The 20,746-nt window shown below is 40.4% G+C and overlaps 1 protein-coding gene across 2 annotated transcripts in view; it reads left to right on the top strand.

Moving 5' to 3' along the window:
- Nucleotides 1–20,746, top strand: part of DRD2 (dopamine receptor D2) — a 141,396-nt gene that overhangs the window by 100,863 nt on the left and 19,787 nt on the right. For both annotated transcript variants that reach the window (XM_075279687.1, XM_075279686.1), the window contains exons 4-6: nucleotides 12,838–12,974; nucleotides 16,457–16,638; nucleotides 17,438–17,524. In XM_075279687.1, the coding sequence (XP_075135788.1) occupies nucleotides 12,838–12,974; nucleotides 16,457–16,638; nucleotides 17,438–17,524 (406 nt within the window). The remainder of the gene's footprint in view (nucleotides 1–12,837; nucleotides 12,975–16,456; nucleotides 16,639–17,437; nucleotides 17,525–20,746) is intronic.

Raw genomic sequence — 20,746 nt, 5'->3', positions numbered from 1 at the left:
GCCCGTCTCTTGAAAACGCTGCCTGCTATTTTTGAGAATACATTTGATTCTTAACAGACCTTTAGCGCTTTCGGCTAACACGATAAGACGTATGTACTTAAATATTTTAGAGTTACGGGTTGAAGTATTGCAAAGAGGATTGTATCTCCAGTGGTTTCTTACATATGTTGGGTTGGAGCTCCGGGCCGTCGCTAAGCTGTACTTATTAAAAAAAGTATTTTATATGCTTTAGTAGTCCTAAAGGTATTTAGCTTATGCAAAGGTCTTCAGTGGGCCATCTGTTTCCTGACTATGCTACTTGGATATTGGTGCAATTATGAATCCTAATTATTTGAATTCGTCTAAAAAAAAATCACTAAAACTTTTTACAAAATATGATGTATTATCTTATTGAAACTAAAATATGGTTCCTAAGACAATGACCTCAGGGTAACAAGGCACAATACACTGAAAAGTCAATGGTGCTGGCCCTGCAAATAGTAGGGACTGTTTTTAGGGCGACTGCACTGTCCACCGTTCTCCTAGGAGTTGCTGTGCGTCCATAAAGTATATGTGAGAAAATGGCAAAAGCAATGAAGACCTTGTGGTTTACCTCTGGAGAAAATAGCTTTTTGCATATTTTCAAAAACAGCAATGTCTTGGCACAGGTTCATAATAGGAAAACGTTTGATAAAGGTGACGTGGCCCTAACCGATCTATCTGAGGTCTCAGTTGATATGCTGGGTTCTCCTGTTAGACTCCCATTATAATGTGCAAGCACAGATAGACAAAGAGTAATGGATGATCTGTAAATATAGAAAGCATTAAAAAGTTACAGTATAAAGCAAAACCATGAGAGTTTTTCACATTTCCAAATTTAGCATCTAAAAACCCAGTTGCCAATGGTGAAGGTCTTGATATAGTTATGGTGGGAGAGTAGACAGATGCACAAAAATCAGGTATCAACAGGTTTTACCCTGGATGTAGATTTGGCAAAACTGGCAAAAATAAACAAGCCTTAACTTCAGGCAAAAACAATAAAACAAAACCTGCTCGTCTGAGCTGCTAACTAAACACTAGGGTTGAGTGATCGTGTTCGGAAAAGATCAGATTACGATCGGCGATCGAGAAAATTTCACGATCGCGATCGGAATTCCGAACACGATCTTTTTAGGTGCGATCGAGATCGGTACTATTTCCCACAATGCTTTGCTTAGCCTTCACACTGAGTATACGCTCCGCTCATTCTGAGTGGAGTGTATACTCAGTGTTAAGGCTCCGCTGCAGTTCCATAGGAATGAATGGAAGCAGCCGGCACACAGCCTTAACCCCCTGCGAGCCAGCTCCCTCCATTCATTCTAATAGGAGACTAAATTAACATCTCTAGTAGCTACTTACCTGCAGAGATGGCTGCTCCGGTGCCTGGTGTTCTTCTTCTTCGCCTCGCTGCCGCTCTACGCTGCTCTTCCCGCCTCACTGTTGCCGCCTCCCAGGTTAGTGTTTAAAGTGCTAGGAAGGCGGGGCTTGTGGCTTAGGAGAGTGTGGGCGGGTACATGGCGGGGAGACGTGACGTTTTTCCAGTACCCGTCCACATTCTCCTAACCCGCCACACTCTCCTAATCTGGGAGGCAAGGGGCAGCGAGGCGAGAAGAGCATCGTGCAGCGGCAGCGAGGTGAAGAAGAACACCGGAGCAGCCATCTCTGCAGGTAAGTGGACACCAGGGGGGACTAAGTAGCCAGAGGATTAAAAAAAAATCCTCTGGCTACTTAGTGATTCACTACACAGCGTGGATTCTAACAATTAAAGTGTTCAATTGTTAGATTCCATGCTGTATAGTGAACAGGAATGCTTTTAAAATCCGATCTCCGATTAATAAAAAAATCCCATTGACTTGCATTGGGATCGGAATTAGGATCAAGGTCGGGTTGGAATGATCGGAAATCGGATTTTAAAATCGATCCTGAAAAGTCAAGATCGGCTCAACCCTACTAAACACTACTAACTATATGTGTGGCTTTCTTCAGCCACACGAAAAAACAAACACAAAACAGAGGCTGTGGTTCACACTGGTATCTCACCAGAGGTTAGGTTATAGGGACAGAACCCGGCTCCTCCACTCTCCCCCAGGAACTGTCTTGTCAGGCTTTATAGGTCTGTAATGAGGACCAACTTCCAGCTATAGGATAAGAAGTGGTTAAAATCACAGGTGTGCTGTTGCTACAGCTCCGAAACGCCCTCACTCACCACACATACGTGAGATATCTGGGTGGAGATATAGTGTCCTATCAGGACTTTACCTGTCACTTTCTTATATAAAATAAATCCAGGTAATATAACCCTAATAATTTTGTTCCTGATGCAGATAGTTTAATATTAGTAACTTTGACAGCAGCACATAATTTGCAACTACATAGTAAGTAAAAACAAGTTATCCCAAATCTGGCAGTGAATCCTGCTGGCCGTAATGAGCAATAACTTTTACTTGTCAGCAGGCTCTAGAGCCAAGGCCTGTTATCCGCGCACTAACATTTATGTACATGCGATGATGAAAGTTAGGGAAGTCGGTGATGACTGCAAAAGTTTTCAAGGACTGATTCTTTACATATTATTTTTTTACTTTTGTAACTTCACAAACTCGGTTTTGCGAGAGGGCAGCCTGGATACCCTTTGGTGGGATAATTGAAAGATACATGCACAGGCTTCAAAGATTGTTTATAGGAGTATCATTGCACCAGTCCTTTCTGCAAACGTAACATCTTTATTTAGTAGTTCCGACGCGGCTTTGAATTTTCCGACTGCAATGTCTCCAATACCACTGTCGTCTTTCCTCTGGAGAGTCTTATTTTATTTACAGGTGTCATACATGTCTACATCTGACAATGGAAATTATCATTTATTTGGGCTGTATGATCAACTTTGCAACACGTGTCATGGTTCAGAGAGAAAATCTAATGCAGGAAATATTTCTACCTGCAGATGGTGTAAAAGAGGTTATAGAAGATACTCGAAATGATGGCACCGCAGCCTTCGAGCGAGCGATGTGTCCCTTTTATTGTGTATGAAGTATAGCTCTGTACTTTGTGCCGCCACAATTCTTGGTTTTACAATTCACAGCTGTAGAATTTTAATATAGCTAAAGCAAAGACTTGTGAATGCAAAGGACACAGACAACTGGAAGCGATAAACAGAAAAAATTTTTTTGCACAGAGAGTTTGCAGTATAACAATATCCCAATAATAGGCAGATACTGGCTGCAAGTCTCCTGCTGTGCACATTAATGTACCATACTGCTATGAGCTGAATGCAACGTCGCGATGGCGATGAGCTGAATGCAACGTCTTCCCAACATTTGTTGCACATGTCTGACAAGGAGTATGGAGAAAGTATAGGCCTAAAGACATCTCCATACACAACAGTTGCCTGCAATTTTACTATGCAGACAACCACCATTAAGGAAGCGTTCACACTTGTGTCTGCTGCCCCTCCACCATAATCCCACTGAAATTGTACAAAAACAAATTGGAGACAGCTTGCATAGGGTCAGTTTAAAAACCCATTCATTTCAATGGGTTTGTAAAGCAATCTGCAGGTTTCTGTATGCAGCCTCTCCGCCATGACAGCGATTTTTTTGCACGTCCAGCATGCCCGACTTTGTGTCCAAGCAAAAAAAGTGGTTTCATGGCGGAGAGGCTACATACAGACACCTGCAGACACTAAGTCTGACACCTGCAGTCAGTCAGACAGTCAACCAGTCTACTGCAAAGGGAATTAACCCTTTGACTGCTGGACTGCGCAGTGGAACAGGTTGCGACTTTGATGTTATGGCCGAACCTGCTGCACAATCCTAACAGATAGATAGATTCCTAGTAGCACTGCACTATATTTTTAGCCAACTTAAGGTGTGGTTCGTTCCAAATTTGTTTGACCCAAAACAAATAAGGGACCTTAGCCACGGAACCCAACATGAAGCTAATCTTGACAGCTTGCCCATCTCTACTCCTATTGCTCTTACCTCTATAGGTGACACAACACCTTGCTCTGTTGCATCTCCCTCTAAGCATGGAGGTATAGATGAACAACTCTGTCTCCAAAATCCATGTCAATATCAGCCTATCCCTGCAAGCGGAGTATAGCTCAACCACAGTCAGACAAGTAAAACGATTTTGGATGGAACTAATTTTTAATATCAGATGATAATATAATACTCATTGTTGACTTGATGTTTGACATGTAATGTATTTGTAAATAAAGAAACATCCTTCAAGCCTCCAGAGGTTATTACAATGGACATAAATGTCAGGACGTACCTGTTGACATTCAAAGCTTTCAGTGAAATACTGAATTTATGACAATCGCTTTATACCAAGGCTGATATAAAGATGTCATTTGTGCAAACATATTCATGTAAAAAGCCTTTAAAGCTTGTGGATATGTCTTGCAATTATCAAAAACCATCCATGCTGCCCTCTGGCAAAACTGAGTTTGTCAAGCTGTAAGAATGTGTTCTTTGAGGAATATTGTATTTCCCAATGTCGTGCTGCGGATGTGATGTGTCAGCATCATATTTTATTTCACTGTAAAGAGAAAGTCTTTCTACTCTGCTACAGATGTGTCCTCCCATAAGATGGGTTCATATCTGCGATGTTGAATCCGTTTTACCTTAAAGTCATGGGCACAGCAGAAAGGATTAAACATTAAAGATGAATTAGCCCAATAAGTAACAATGACAGGTCCCAAGGAACCTTATTGACTATTATGGGTTCCGTTAAGTATCCATTGTTTTCTCTGTAAGGTCACCAGATGAAAAAGTTGTGTTTGCAAGGAAGGCTCTGAACAGAGTCTCTGCGGTAGATGGGAACATAGCCCTAGTGGTCCTCTTAGCTTTAAAGGTCCACTTATAGGATCTGTATCAGGAGTTAGGCAGCTTTAAAATAAAAATAAAAAAATATGGTTTGGGGATAAGTTATCACAAAGTCATACGCATACGCTATCTATCCACTATGTAGGACCACCCAGTTCTAGGTGTGAATCGTAGCGTTTCGAGTCTCTTCTTGGCATGTTGTCATATTGTGTTGAATTGGTTTCATTACAAATTGGAATCATTAACCAAATTGGAGGTTAGTGTAGATACATAGTTATGTAATTTTTAGTTGCATACCATTGTCATGACATGGTAGCAGTTATCCTTGTGACAATGAGCAGAACCAGGTACCAAGAAGGGACATCAACCTCCTAGCTGGTTCAGCAAGTGTAAGATAGGAATTCTGGCCACCATTCCACAGGAAATTGGTCATGTAAAGGTATTCCTTGAAGCCTTATTTTATCATGAAACACAGAGACATATTCATATTGTATCATTGTGTACATAGGGAAGGGATAAGCAGAAGGCACCAAAGACTAAGATGGCATTCTTCCTGCATAGAATCTGGATTTGATGCATATAAATGTACAGCGACTTAGAAATATGATGTGCTAAGGCAAAGGGCTGGGCGAGAGATCCTGGAGCTTCCGTCTCTAGATCTGGTAGAATGAATGTTAGTCCAAGAGGAGACATTTGCAGAGAAGCGAGCCTGGAAGAAAGTAAACAGAGACTATGTAGAGATGTACAGTAGTAGAAGAGTACTATACGTAGTCTGTTCTAACTATTTCAGTGATACACAACGGGATAGTCACCACCAATTGTGACAACAAAATGGTGTGCCGCTAGAAGAGACCGGTCCCTCTGACAGAGGACAGTTACTGGCCTTATCTGTCACTTGTGGCCCCTAGTGTGGCTAATGTTAGAATATAGAAACACAACACAGCCAAAAGGACTTGAAACAAGGATTCTGTCTGTTGGGTGGGACCTTGCATTTGCTACTGAACATCTCCCATATGTTGCAAGTAAGTTGATCTACTACTGGACCAGGTTGTTATTGCAATGTACCTTTACTGCAAATGGTGTTCGAGCTCTTTAAACACCTTATTTATTGGAGTGACGCCTCACCAATCTGATTTTATAACCTGCCAAAGGCTTGTACTGTCTTCTTGCATCACTGTTCCTAAATCCATGGCTTTCCTCTGGTTTCTTCAGTTTACTTCCACACTTGAGAAACCTCTTGATAATCTACTTAGCTTTCTAAGAAATTGGCCTTAGAGGGTGCATGGAATGGGAAAACTAGATTTTGAGCACCGCTGAGGACACAGGCATGTGATCGATAATCACTTTACAGTGCTGCAAAATGGGTTACAATTGAGAATGTTCTGATCTACCAAAAACAGTAGGAGATTGAAGAGATCTAAACCATCCATATTTTAGTATGGGTAAGAGTTTGTATAGTGTAAAGATCGACAACCATTACCATAGGCCATAAAACAGGAATCAAAAAGAACCTTAACAACATCAAGGCGTGTTGTCAAATAGTAAGGATCATTCCACTATGCCTATCTATCACAAGTTTGGGTGTAGTTTAGTTTCTCATCTGGCTTGTTCTCCGTCTTATAATCTTGTGACACTGTCTTGAAAATTTCAGCATACAATATGGTGGTTCTCAGAGTTCTCATGCTTGTGTTTTTGGAATCCTTTTCTAAATCATGAAATATTTTTTCATTGTCTAATAATTGAAATAAACAACATTGTTTTACACTAAAACAGATACTTTGGGACTAACAAAGCAATCGAGGAGCCTTCTTCCAAAGCATGCTCCTGAGCAGCCTAAGCACAGACCTGTGGCCCAGGTATAGAAAGTAGGTGTAGGTCTGAGGAGCCTAATAGATCCTTCATTGGTCGCAACTGCTTTTAGGGTTGTTTGTGTGGTTAAGGAACTGAATAATGAAGTGAGAAGAATCCTCCATTACTTTCTGAGTTCTATAACATTGTTGACCCAGCCTTAGCATATGCCATCAATAATAAATCAGTAAAGTCCCTCACCTGGGAACCCAGCTGTCCAGCTGTTTGTGGCACTTGGGCCAGCTCCATTCCCCCTTCTCAAGCTAGTGACGCCATATCTATTGAGCACATGGCCATGCCTCAACTCAGTATCAAGCATAGCCACTATGTGATGTATGATGATCTCCTTCAGTCCCTGTTTACTGTGCTGCTGATGACTTGCCATCTATACAAGTGACCACTGCAACCAGTTCTTCTCCTCAGTATAGAGGCCAATGAGTGGTCAATACATTCAGTATGTACTGTGTAGGTAAGTGCTCAGTGCCTAGGAGAGACAACAAGGTGCAGGAACAGAGATCAAAGTCAGGGATCCCCTTTCATTTACAATGCATGCTTCCAATGCTGTGTGGACAGAATAGCTAATGAATAGAGAATAATGATATAAATAGGATTTTCCAAATGGGACATTTCTGTTGCCCATTATCACAACTATTAACAGCTATAAAACAATTCTGTCTTATTAGGTAGGAAATATCTCCAATACTGATGCTACGAGCAGCAGGAGTTAATGCTCTTTGAGAACATTGATTTTCTGCTTGCAGGTGCTTGGATGAGATTTCCCTAGTGGAGCTCCTAATACTTTGGAAATGTCACACATAAAGGATTGTGCCTGCTGCTTTATGAATGAATATAAATAAGTTAAATATAATAACTAGTGCTAACGTGTAAGTAGGAACAGAAGATGAAAGGACCTTTATGTACAGGGCATTTTACAAATGAAAAGTCAAATCATCCTCCGTGTTCCATTGAGAGACTACAATCAACTTTAACATAGTTCAAATTTGGTTCAATCCAATACAATATTGTAATACACTAACAAAACCATCAAAAATTGGAGCTCACAAAATAACCACTAGGTAGTTACATGTAGACATCTACATCGCTTTGTGACACAACATTACAAAACAGTATTGTGTTGAAAAGCTGATCGTCTTATGGCACCTATAATGTAACTTGATTATTCTAGCAGGTAAGGGCTGATTTTCACTTACGTATCCTTATTTTTGTTCACAGCCTTTTCTTATTCCTCGAGAGGGCGCCACTTACATCCTATACATTGCATGCCGTCTCTTTTCAGTGTCAGTGTAATATATTATTATTATTATTATTATTATTATTATTATTATTATTATTTTAATTTTATTATTATTTATATAGAACCATTAAAGAAGACCTTTCATCATCTAGGGCACATGCGGTTTTATATACCGATGGAAAGCTGACAGTGTGCTGAATTAAGCGCACTGTCGGCTTTCACGATGTGTGCCCCAGGTAAAGAGCTATCGGTGCCGGTAACATAGCTCTTTACTGTCAGTACACTCAGTCAGGAACGCCCCTCCTCACAGCAGCACTGTCGGCTTACCAGCGGTATATAAAACCGCATGTGCCCCAACTCATGAAAGGTCCTCTTTAATTCCATGGTGTTTTACATTTGGGAGTTTATATACAGCACACAAAATATACAAACCAATATAATACTAACAATGACTGACTGGCACAGTGGGATATAGAGGGCTCTGACTGCAAGGGCTTACAGTCTATGAGGAAAGAGGGATAGTGGTAGAAGGTGAGGGGAGAAGCTATTCAGATGGTGGTGTGGTGACAGTAGCGTTATTGGGGGTTGTAGGCCTTCTTGAATAGGTAAGTCTTCAGAGTCTTCTTGAAGCCTGTGATTGTTGGGTCAGTCTTATGTGTCTTATTAAGGAGTTCCAGGCTATGGGAGATGCATGGGAAAAATGTTGGAGACGGTTGTGTGAGGAGCAGATAAGAGCAGAGCATAGCAGGAGGTCTTTGGAAGATCCAAGGTTACATGTAGGCAGGTAGTGGGAGATTAGATGGCATGCCCTGAATGTCTAAGTGGAGGCAACTGTGAACAGGAACAGGGATTGGTAAGTGAAAATCTTTCATTACTTGCTGGAGTAATCCAGTCAGTAGCGGCCTAAAGAATCTCTGTGTTGGCCGGCATGGGGGCCTATAAAAGGGATCCTGTTTGTAGGTCTGTAACGGGGCCATTACCATATTTGGATCTGTAATGCAGGTCCTTACTGTATGGGAGCCTGTAAAGAGGGCCCTTATCCTATGGAGAACTGTAATGGTGCTCCTTGCTGTATAGAGAATCTTACAGTATGGGGACCTGTAGTGGCACCAACCTCTATTCGGGCCATCGAAAATCACAGATGAAAAAGTCTTGCAAGGCTGACTTTTTAGTCCAGAGAAGTCTGATAAAAAATAACTGAGGCACAATGGACCCCATTATGGTCAATGAGGTCCCTTGGAATCCATTGCAGTCCATCATTTCACATGTTTACATATATTACAGAATAACATTTAGAACTAAAATATTTTCTATTGATTTATTCTGGAACAGGGTTGAGGTTTATATTTTCATGCTGTGGTGTAACTGGTAAGTGGCAGGGCTATCCTGATGTTTCTATCATATAGCACATAAAATGCATCAGATAAACCACTCATTTTCATATCTATTTCAATAGCTTTTTTCTTATGTAGATTTCCAGCACCACTGCAAGAGATACTTGTATAAATCCACCAGTTCAATAAATAGCTAACATGACTGGTCCTGAGGCAAAGAAAACATGTTCAGAGCCTCAAATCAGTGACTACGAGAGAAGGAAAGTCATATCTGTTTTTCTAGAATAAATGATGGGTAGATCTAAATCAATAAATAATATCATTGATCTGATGCCATAGAAAGCATAGCAAAGACTAAACCTGCTCAAGGTCCACGACAATAGAGTGCTGCAAAATCGGGTATCTCTTAACAAGTAAACAATCTAGTAAAGCCAAGTCTGTAATGTCATCCCACAAAGGACTGGAGGGACTATTGTGTTATCCTGCTGTGCAAATCTTTAGTTATTGCTTTCACAAAAATTGTAACATTGTGTGTCTTAAAAGCTTTTCATGTCACGCTACATGTCAGAAGTTCTGTTCGGTGGGGAGCCCAAAGCTGAGACCACCACAGATTGCTACAACATAATGAGTCCATCTTCAGCTGATGAAAAGAGACAGCACCCACTGAGCAATTCTGCCCCATGTTTTAGATCTTGGTGGGATATCAGGACACAGGCCATGGCCGATCAAAACTTCTGCCACGTATCTCTGACATTTCAGAAGTTTTCTGAATGTACAGTTACTCTTCTGTTCTCATAGCTATAACAATTGCTGTCGATGACAATGACAGATGTAAGAACATGCAACATGCACACAAGTGTCCACCCTTAACTTATCTTCATTTTGGTCTCAAATTTCTCATTAAATCTATTCAATAGAATATCACAACATTTTAACAAATGCCCAAAAGCAGCAATTCTAAAAACAAGCAATTATTGACCACTTAAAGGCATATATGGGAAATGCCTATGTAAGTGTAACATACTTGCCCATCCGGGCTTCGGCACCATCCTCGTGCCACATGCTATGATGCAGGAGGCATGTCCTAATTCCTTGCTTTAGATTCTTCTTTTATTGTCTGAACATTGTCCTATTTCCTCACCTCTGTAACTGATTTTACACCACACACATCTCCTTCACCTTGGTTTCCCTCTAATAGTTAATGTTAGCTTTACCTGTGTATCTTTCCATCAAGTCTGGGGCAGGTTCTTCCTTCCTATTTACTCTTTGGTCACATTCACCTTGTTGCTTGCTATTTCCTTGTGCATGCTGGCTATTTCCTCTTGCTGTTTGTTACCACAATACATTTTCCTATACTGTGGCTTTACTTTTGACTATTCTCTCGGATTTTGATTGTGTACTGCGTTGCTCAACTGGTATCAACTCCTTGGCTAGCTGACTTCCCTTTTGTTGTTGTTTGTCTAGTCTGTGTTCTGTGTCATCACTTATATCTAAGGAAGGATTGTCATCCAGTTGTCATCTGTCACCTAGGGCAGTGAAGAAAGCAGGCAGGGACAGCGGACGGGTTCAGCTTAGGGATCCCTATCTTCCTGTGAATCACTTCAGATCAAGTTTCACCATTGCTTTCCATGGCATTATTACAGTGTAGCAAGTTATCAGATTCAAATTGAAGATGGCTACTATATATATATATATATATATATATATATATATATATATATATATACACAATACGACAATCATGTCTTTTTCCGAGCTGGGGATATGTAGAGCCAAGAGGAAAGGTAGAGAAGAGGAATATGTCTGCCAGACAGGAGCTGTAATTTTTTTTTTCTGCTGGAATGAAATGAATATTCTCATGGTTTCATCATATCCTATGTCTCAGCCCTATATAACACTAATAGTATGGTGACATCTGCTCCTATCCTCACTGAATGTCTCATAATTACTGTTCTAATGTGTTATCATCAAAAAGGGTCTTCAAGACAATTATTTCTACCCATATAATGGTGTCTATCCAGAATGTCCTGACATATGTCTTAAACATATAACTCCTCCTTCCTATAGATGCTAGATGAAGGATAGATGGTGAACATAGAGCCTGAATATCACTGGAATCATTATTTTCTAGGACTAGAGAGATGTCTGCAAGGAGGAACAGTCTTGATTCCTTGTATTATAAGATCTAAAATAGTAACACATAGAGATAGATAAAATATACCACTTTCTCCGTTTTCCAACCTGCTTGCCATTTTGAGAATTGTAGGCAAAACAGGGCTGGGATCAGGGCGAGCCAGGGCAGGGGTGCCTCAGCCCAATATCTACTATAACTCATGCCAGAAAACTGTCTGGGTCAGTCCTTGCCTGGTATAGATTTCCATTTTGGCATAAGGAACCTCCCATGGTGTACAAGAATTATCAAGGCAGGGGTGCCTCAGCCCAATATCTACTATAACTCATGCCAGAAAACTGTCTGGGTCAGTCCTTGCCTGGTATAGATTTCCATTTTGGCATAAGGAAGTCCCATGGTGTACAAGAATGATCAAGAACTTCTTTTGAGCTGGTCCCTAAAATTCCAATGGCTGCAGGATACAAAATTTTCAATATACAGTGGTCTTGTTTGGATTGTTGTAACTTAAAATCAGACTCAACATAGGCTGCTAGTATGGAGGTTACACCATGATCTATTGACTGGTAAAACCCCAGTATTGGCATGGGCTTACTGGCTGACTTATGGCAGCTCTTATGTATTGTAATATTACATGTCCCGTGCTTCTCTTTACATGTGCCATACTGAGGTGTTCCTATGAACAGTTTCTATCTCTTAGCAGCTCTTTATTTTTTTATTTATTTATTTATTTTTTTTTTTTTTTTTTATGTAGATTGTGAGCCCCACATAGAGCTCACAATGTACATTTTTTTACCACTTTTTGGAGTATGGGATGGAAATCCATGCAAACACGGGGAGAACATACAAACTCCTTACAGATGGTTTTTTGCCCTTGGCGGGATTTGAACACAAGGCTGCAGTGCTAACCACTGAGCCACCATGTGGCCCCCTTTATGATTTTTTTTTTTTTTTTTGTGTAAAGATGTGCTATATCAATATTAGTTATTTGATGATGTTTCTTTAATCTTCAATGTTTCATATTTTTGGTGACCTTTTGGGGCCTTCATAAGAACCTATTTCAAGTTTTCATAAACTTGTGGCCTCCAGTTAATGGTTTTTAGCTTACAATGGTTATCTGAATTATAGGGGTTAATATAGCTATTTGAGGGACCAGAGCATAAATGTTTTGTAGGCTCTCAGAACTGTTATTTCCTTGAAAAACATATTATTATAGACACTGAGTGGTGTAAATACGGTTAATCTTTGATGTAATGTGTCACATTTTTGGCGCAATTTGGTGCATCTAGTTTGAGCCAAGTTTTTTTTTTTTTTTAATATCCTATACATGTAGGTGTGGATTCTCAGAATAAAAGGGCCTGCTAGTAAATGCTTTGCAGATATGTTGTAGCTGTATATGGACTGTATCTCTATAATGTGTGCTTGTTTTAGGTATACAGCAGTGGCAATGCCGATGCTCTACAACACACGGTACAGTTCCAAGCGCAGAGTGACTGTCATGATTGCCATAGTTTGGGTCTTATCCTTTGCCATCTCTTGTCCACTTCTCTTTGGACTAAATAACACTGGTAAGTATAGAAAATGAAAATGTATGATGTGACTCCTTAATCTAGGGCAATTACTAGAGCCAAGAGAACAGACATGGAGGAATTAAGGTAGTCCAAAGATCACAGTTGGTGATAAACTGGTTAAAACTAGAGATGAGCGAACACTAAAATGTCCGAGGTTCGAAATCCGATTCGAACAGCCACACACTGTTCGAACGGATTTCGAACCCCATTATAGTCTATGGGGGGAAATGCTCGTTTCAGGGGTACACAAAATTCGATAAAATTATACTTACCAAGTCCACGAGTGACGGTCGGGCTGGATTTTGCTTGAAGTCTTCTCCCACCGCAGGGTCCCCGTGTCTTCTTCCGGGTGGAATTTACTCTGCCTAGGCATCCGGCCTAGGCAGAGCCGACTGCGCATGCACTGGTATGCACGCACATACACGCGCATGCATGTAAATGTATTACGTGCGTATCACATTGAAAGCATAGGGAAAAAAGCCTCCCATTGATTTCAATGGGGAGTGCACGTATGCCGGCTTCCATTCAAGTCAATGGGAGCTGCTTTTTACGTGCTCATTCTGAACGTGTTTTTACGATCAGAATGAGCGCAGCATTACATCGTGTGATGGCTCCCCTACTTTGATCCAGACAGAGGTTGGAAGAGGCTTGAAGAGGACATCAGGGGACCAAAGGACTCCATGAGGATGCCCAGTAGAGTGTAGCATGGTAAGTATAACTGTTATATTTACTCACCTTACCGAGCCTCAATTTATTATACTCTGGGGCCTGAGAAGGGTTCGGGTTGAGTCCAAAACTTTTGAAAAATTTGAGTTTAATCTGATTTGACTTAAATCCGTTTGCTCCTCTCTAGTCCTGAATTTGGCACATCTAGTCTTCTAACATTCGTGACCATATTTTCTTAATCTGACCCTTTACTGAACTCTTTTCTGTAGAGAGGGATCTTACGCTTCTAGATTTTTGCTTTGACACTTCTCCAGTGCTACATCAACGGTGACTTAAAAATTGACGGACCATCAAGAAGCCTAGAATCTTGAGACATCATAAATAGATGACAGTTCTACTTCAAAGACTGACTAGTAAATATATATATATATATATATATATATATATATATATATATATACTGTATGTAGATATTAGAGAGAAAGAGAGATTCTTTGTATTCAACACAAATTTGAACCAATCTAAAAAAATTACAAACATTTAAATGTCAAAATACTTAAGAGTAGGAAATTACTAGAAACTAAAATCTGTACTGTGAATAATGACAGCATACTTGTTTTGGATTCGACTAAGCCCTATTTTTTTTTAGAAAACCTGTTATAAAAATCATTCATTTTTACAAATGTCAGTGTTTTACTAGCAAAATAGCAGCCTGACCTTGAAGTGTGATAATAAACACGGCAATAATGAGTCCTCCGGGCTGTCACTATTATCGAGTCTTATAAAATGATAGACTTTGTTCTACAAACAAATGTCAAGACGGATTTATTGATGAAGCAATCTGGATAAAATATTGAGAAGAAAAATAGCAGATAGTGAATGTAGACTGTTGCTTAAGTAGAGACAAAGGTGGCAAAGTTTAGAGAGTTTTCAGTATATCATAAGAACATGGCTGTGGAATAAATCCAGCAGTTTTTGCAGTATTGTTCATGTTTTCCCTGCATAGCAGTATCCCTGTCTACCTATGGTGAAGGGAAATGCAACATAGATGCATTCACTGGAATTAAGCACTGGTATATTTTCTTGCACAGTAGGTAGACAAGGGAGACTTCTGTAGGGACTTTTGAGCTTTAGGGTCTTGGAATCAGCAGGCTGTCATAATGTTATAGGATTGTGCTGAGATAAGCCATAACATTTCCAGATGAATGAAAAGTTTGGTGCAGATGAAGTTCTAGTTTGTCTAGTTCTAAAAAGTTGTGTCTTTCTTAGAAATACACCAATATTCTGTTTATGGTGGACTTATGACCTTCTATCATGTATCGATGGTGGACTCATGATCTTCTATCATGTATTGATGGTGGACTCATGACCTTCTGTCAGTATTGATGGTGGACTCATGATCTTCTATCATGTATTGATGGTGGACTGAAGTTATGACCTTCTATCATGTATTGATGGTGGACTCATGACCTTCTATCATGTATTGATGGTGGACTCATGACCTTCTGTCAGTATTGATGGTGGACTCATGACGTTCTATCATGTATTGATGGTGGACTCATGATCTTCTATCATGTATTGATGGTGGACTGAAGTTATGACCTTCTATCATGTATTGATGGTGGACTCATGACCTTCTATCATGTATTGATGATGGAGTCATGACGTTCTATCATGTATTGATGGTGGACTCATGATCTTCTATCATGTATTGATGGTGGACTGAAGTTATGACCTTCTATCATGTATTGATGATGGACTCAGGACCTTCTATAATGTATTGATGATGGAGTCATGACGTTCTATCATGTATTGATGGTGGACTTATGACGTTCTATCATGTATTGATGGTGGACTCATGACGTTCTATCATGTATTGATGGTGGACTCATGATCGTCTATCATGTATTGATGGTGGACTCATGACGTTCTATCATGTATTGATGGTGGAGTCATGACGTTCTATCATGTATTGATGGTGGACTCATGATCTTCTATTATGTATTGATGGTGGACTGAAGTCATGACCTTCTATCATGTATTGATGATGGACTCATGACCTTCTATAATGTATTGATGATGGAGTCATGACGTTCTATCATGTATTGATGGTGGACTCATGATGTTCTATCATGTATTGATGGTGGACTCATGACGTTCTATCATGTATTGATGGTGGACTCATGATGTTCTATCATGTATTGATGGTGGACTCATGATCGTCTATTATGTATTGATGGTGGACTCATGACATTCTATCATGTATTGATGGTGGACTCATGATCTTCTATCATGTATTGATGGTGGACTCGTGACCTTCTATCCTGTATTGATGGTGGACTCATGATCTTCTATCATGTATAGATGGTTCCTACTCAAGAGAAAATTTTCAATAAAATCTATTTTAAAAATTTAATCACCAGATTTCCCTACTATAGTATCAACACTGGTTTAGCCATACTGAATTTTCTATACTGATTAAAGGGTGTTTACAGGGTGTTTACAGATCGTTCATGAGTTATTGTTCCTGAACATCTGTGAAATTATCACTTGCCAATCCAGGTGAATGAATTAAGACTGGAGTAGGAAACCCCAGTCATCATAAATCCCCTCAATATTTTATATGATCCTATATAGTACTATTGATTTTTTTATCCTATAAATTATAATGGTAGGTATTTGCAAGCACTGGTTATAATATATGGAGCTGAAATGTCATGAATATTGTTTCTTGGGTAAGTCAGTGTTTAACACATAGGGTGTATGGGGGTCAAATGTGTAGAATTATCCTGTTCCAATCTCTTTTGTTCCAGCTTCTAATGAGTGCCTCATTGAAAACCCTGCATTTGTCATCTACTCCTCTGTTGTATCCTTCTATGTCCCCTTTATTGTCACACTCCTGGTGTATGTCCAGATTTATATAGTTCTAAGAAAGAGGCGGAAAAGAGTGAACACCAAGCGCAACAGTAGAGGTGTAGATGCAGAGGCCCACAAGGTAAGCCACAGCTCGACTACTAGATGTTATATTGGAGTATAACGTACATTATATACAGTAATCGGTTACTAGACGGGGGGTCTTGTGTCTCTTGTTTGACTCGAGCAGTGGTCACACGTGCAATGCTCTGCACCGCCGTTTGGTAGAAATCCAGGTTTTCTTCGATATGCAAATGAGTTCTCTTGCAGCACTCGTGGAGGTCCTCAGCGTTCAAACAGCACTGGGGGCGTCCCCAATACTGCCAGAGAACTCCAGTGCCAGTGTCGCCTCTATCTTTACCTGGAACGGCCTCTCCTTGCAACTTGTTCCAGCGCTGGCTTCAAACTTCTAGGCATGCCAGCAGACCTCCGCCATTTTTTTGTGGACGCTTATCCCAGCTTACTGTGTAAGTAGGCACAGGAAAATGGCCACACCAGTGTACTGTGTAAGCGGTCTCAGGAAAATTACCGCGGGCATGCACATGCCTAGAAGTTTGAAGCCAGTGCCGGAACTTTATATGTAATAAGTGGCAAAAATTAGGAATCAAAATATATTCCAAAAAAAATGAAACCATTGAATGTGTTTTTGGGTTTTCGGAGAGTTGCATGAACGCTTTCTAGATACACCCACGGCATAATTAAGTCTATAATTTCCAAAGTATTATTCTATAAATCTTAGATGTAAAAAGAAAGAAAGAGGGAAAAAAAAGTATGATTAATAACAGTCATCTACTTGATCAAATGTTCTTAAGGAAACACTCTGTCAAACTAGGTAGTTGCTCTCTTTTTTTCCTATTAAGCACGTGTGCTTTGTTCCATAGGACAAATGTACTCATCCAGAAGATGTGAAGCTGTGTGCTATCTTTGTTAAATCCAACGGGAGCTTCCCGGCGAATAAAAAGAAAGTGGTAAGTATTATAACAGTGAACTATGTTTAGAATGAAGTCTATTCAATGTGTCAATTACTATATTGCAACTAGAGTTCAAAAACAAGCTGCAAAAAATAAGTATGGAGAAGGTATGACTGTGCGCTATAGGAGCGAATAACAGAAGGTATATTGGATTTAGAAGAGAAGTACTCGCAGGCGGTAATTGGAGGAGTTGTGTTAATACTCTTGTAATAGAAATACATCACATATAATAAGAGTCGTGCGGTCCTTCCGATTCTTATATCCTTTTATTCTCTCATGTAGTAATTTATGAAGTACAATAACATTAACTTCTTCTTGCTGCAGCCATTTTCAGTTTTGTATAGTTGCTTTTTACTTCTCTGCTTCCGAAAGCCATAACTTTTAAAGGGATTCTACCATTAACAACTTTTTTCTAACATGTCGGAATAGCCTTAAGACAGGTTATTCTTCTCATACCTTTAGATGTCTTCCTCGCCCCACCGTTTGGTTAAATATTCATTTTTTTGTTGGTATGTAAATTAGTTCTCTCGCAGAACTGGGGGCGGTCCCCATTGCTCAAACAGTACTGGGGCGTCCCCAGTGCTGCGAGAGAACTCTCTCCAGTGCTGCCTTTATCTTCGTCAGCAATGGCCTCGTCATCTTCTTCTTCCGGCACTAGAGGTCACACTTGTGTGCCTGTGCAGTGGGCTCTGCCATCAGGCCGCAGGCAGAGTCGAGTGCACATGCTGGCGGCTATTTTTTTTTGTGGCCGCTTACGAGAGCATGCGCAGTACACTCTGTACTCCATTGAACTACAGGAGCGTACTGCGCATGCTCAAAAAAATGGCCGCTGGCATGTACACTCGGCTGTGCCTGCTGCCCGATGGCAGGGACGACTGTGCAGGCGCACAAGTGTGACCTCTAGCACCGGAAGAAGAATATGACGAGGCTGTTGCTGACGAAGATGGAGGCGGTGATGGAGAGAGTTCCCACGCAGCATTGGGGACAACCCCTGTACTGTTTGAGCACTGGGACCCGCCCCCAGTGCTGTGAGAGAACTGATTTACATACTGACAAAAAAATGGATATTTAACCGAACGGTGGAGCGAGGAAGACATCTAAAGGTATGAGAAGAATAGCCTTTCTTAAGGCTATTCCTACGTGTTAGGAAAAAAAAGTTTTTAATGGTAGAATTTTTAATGGTAGTTTTTAATGTTTTAATTCCCAAAGGGTGATGGCTAACAGGTTGGTCAGTCAAAGTCCAAAAAAGCTTTATTGGCACATCTGAAAAAACATTTAGCATTGCCAAAGCAGAGAGAATGGTTGGGGGTGAGGGGGAGGGGAGGGGCGGCTGTGGAGAGGGTGGATGAGGTTGGGTTGTTTGGATTTACAATAGTCCTTGGGGTCTTGTCGATCTTGTTTGGGACATGTGGGTATGGGCGGGCATAGGTTGGGTGGGTGATTAGGTGGGGTGATAATGGAGTATAATAGTCCTTGGGGTATCATCTTCCACTCATTTGGTGGCAGCTGGACACGTATTGGGCAGCGATTTCCACAGTGGACTCCTCTTCTCCCAGTAGGATGTAGAATTTCCTCTTCTCGTCTGCAGATGTGAAGTCTGGGATGTGGGCAGAGAGTCTTTGGAAGTACCTGGCCCTCACAGCTGAGTATTTGGTGCAGCAGGAAATGGGCCTCATCTTCCAGGACCCCTTGGTCACAGTGTTGGCACAGTCTGTTCTCCTGTGGCTTGTACAACTGCTTGTGCCGCCCTATTTCTATCTCTAGGCTGAGGGCACTCAGTCTGTACCGGCTCAGGGTCTGTCTGTGTTTAGGGTGGGGTTAGTCTCTCCTGTAATGCAGGCACAGCCATTGCTATGAGGTCCATATAACAATTATCCCCAGATATCAGGGGAAATAGTTTCAGCCAAAGGAAGGGTGAATTCCTTCCTCTTATCTGTGTTAGAAAAAGTCTGGATGATCTAGGCCCGTGAATTGCCTAACTCTCTGCTCTCCATCTGCTTCCTCACTCTACAAAAGCTTATGGCAAAAGCCTCTTGGTCTCCTCATTCCTTTCAAAATGAACTGCCTGGGTTGTACCAAACTCTTGCTCCACACACAAAGTAGTATGGCCCAGGTAAGGAGAAACTATACAACAGACATACTAGTCTATATCCAAACATAAGATATACAACACAAATGAAAGCACACATACCCCATTACAGTCTATGGAGTCAGTGTGCTTTCACTGCACACAGCTTGCCAATTCGTTCTGTAGTTCATTCAGGGGGTCCCCATGCGGACTCCCCTAATGGATTACTGACACAGATGTGAACGAGGCCTCAGGGAAGAAAGCTGACCCAAATTTTTACATAAATATCAGTTGATGGGTAGTGTTCAAGGCATTGGATGTCCATTGATCTGGTACTGGTGATCAATCCCAAGAATAGATCATTAATTGGTAAATATTGGAAAACCTTTCTATGTGTCATGAGTTACTCAAACACATACTATGAATCTCTCAAGGTACTGTATGAAAAACACTAAAAATTATTACATTGTTAAACATAAGCAATTTACAGCATTTGGCTATTTATATACTGATATGTATTTATTCCTTATAAGAAAACTCAAGAAAAAAATGACATATATAGAGAGAGGTAAGACATGAAAACACTAACACAAGCCAGTGGTGGAGTAATAACTGAAATAACGTCCAATACTATCCACAAGGCATTTTTCCATAAGTAATTGGGATTCACATTTTGAACTCTCTCTTGGACTATATATATTAAAACCTATTGATACATTGAATCAGCTAGTGGGAAATAAATTACTTACAGATTGAAGTGCTTTGGGGGAAATCCAGGTCCGCTAAAATTTGTATTAAGGAGTGGGGACAGAATACATAAAAAATAATTTTCAAACCTATATTTTTGGCGTTACGTTTTAAACACTGATCACAGTGTCAATGTGATAATTCTACAGTTTCTATCCTTTTCATTGCCTTTTTTTGATGTCTGACCTTCCTAAACAATCTAATAACCAAAATATCAGACAATCCCCAAAATTGTATTATTTATACTCCAGTGTGTCCAATGAAAAAATGACAGCTAGAAATTGAAAAAACATTAATGTCTGAATATATACCATACTGTCTATTTTTTTATTTTTTAATTTTGCAAAATTTGGGACTCTTTTTAAAGGCATTAAAGGGGCTCTGTCAGCAAAATCATGCTGATA

This window comes from Leptodactylus fuscus, chromosome 6 (genome assembly GCF_031893055.1).
Source record: "Leptodactylus fuscus isolate aLepFus1 chromosome 6, aLepFus1.hap2, whole genome shotgun sequence".
NCBI lineage: Eukaryota > Metazoa > Chordata > Amphibia > Anura > Leptodactylidae > Leptodactylus > Leptodactylus fuscus.
Note: the sequence above shows the minus strand (reverse complement) of the source record. Positions and strands in the feature narration are given on the sequence as shown.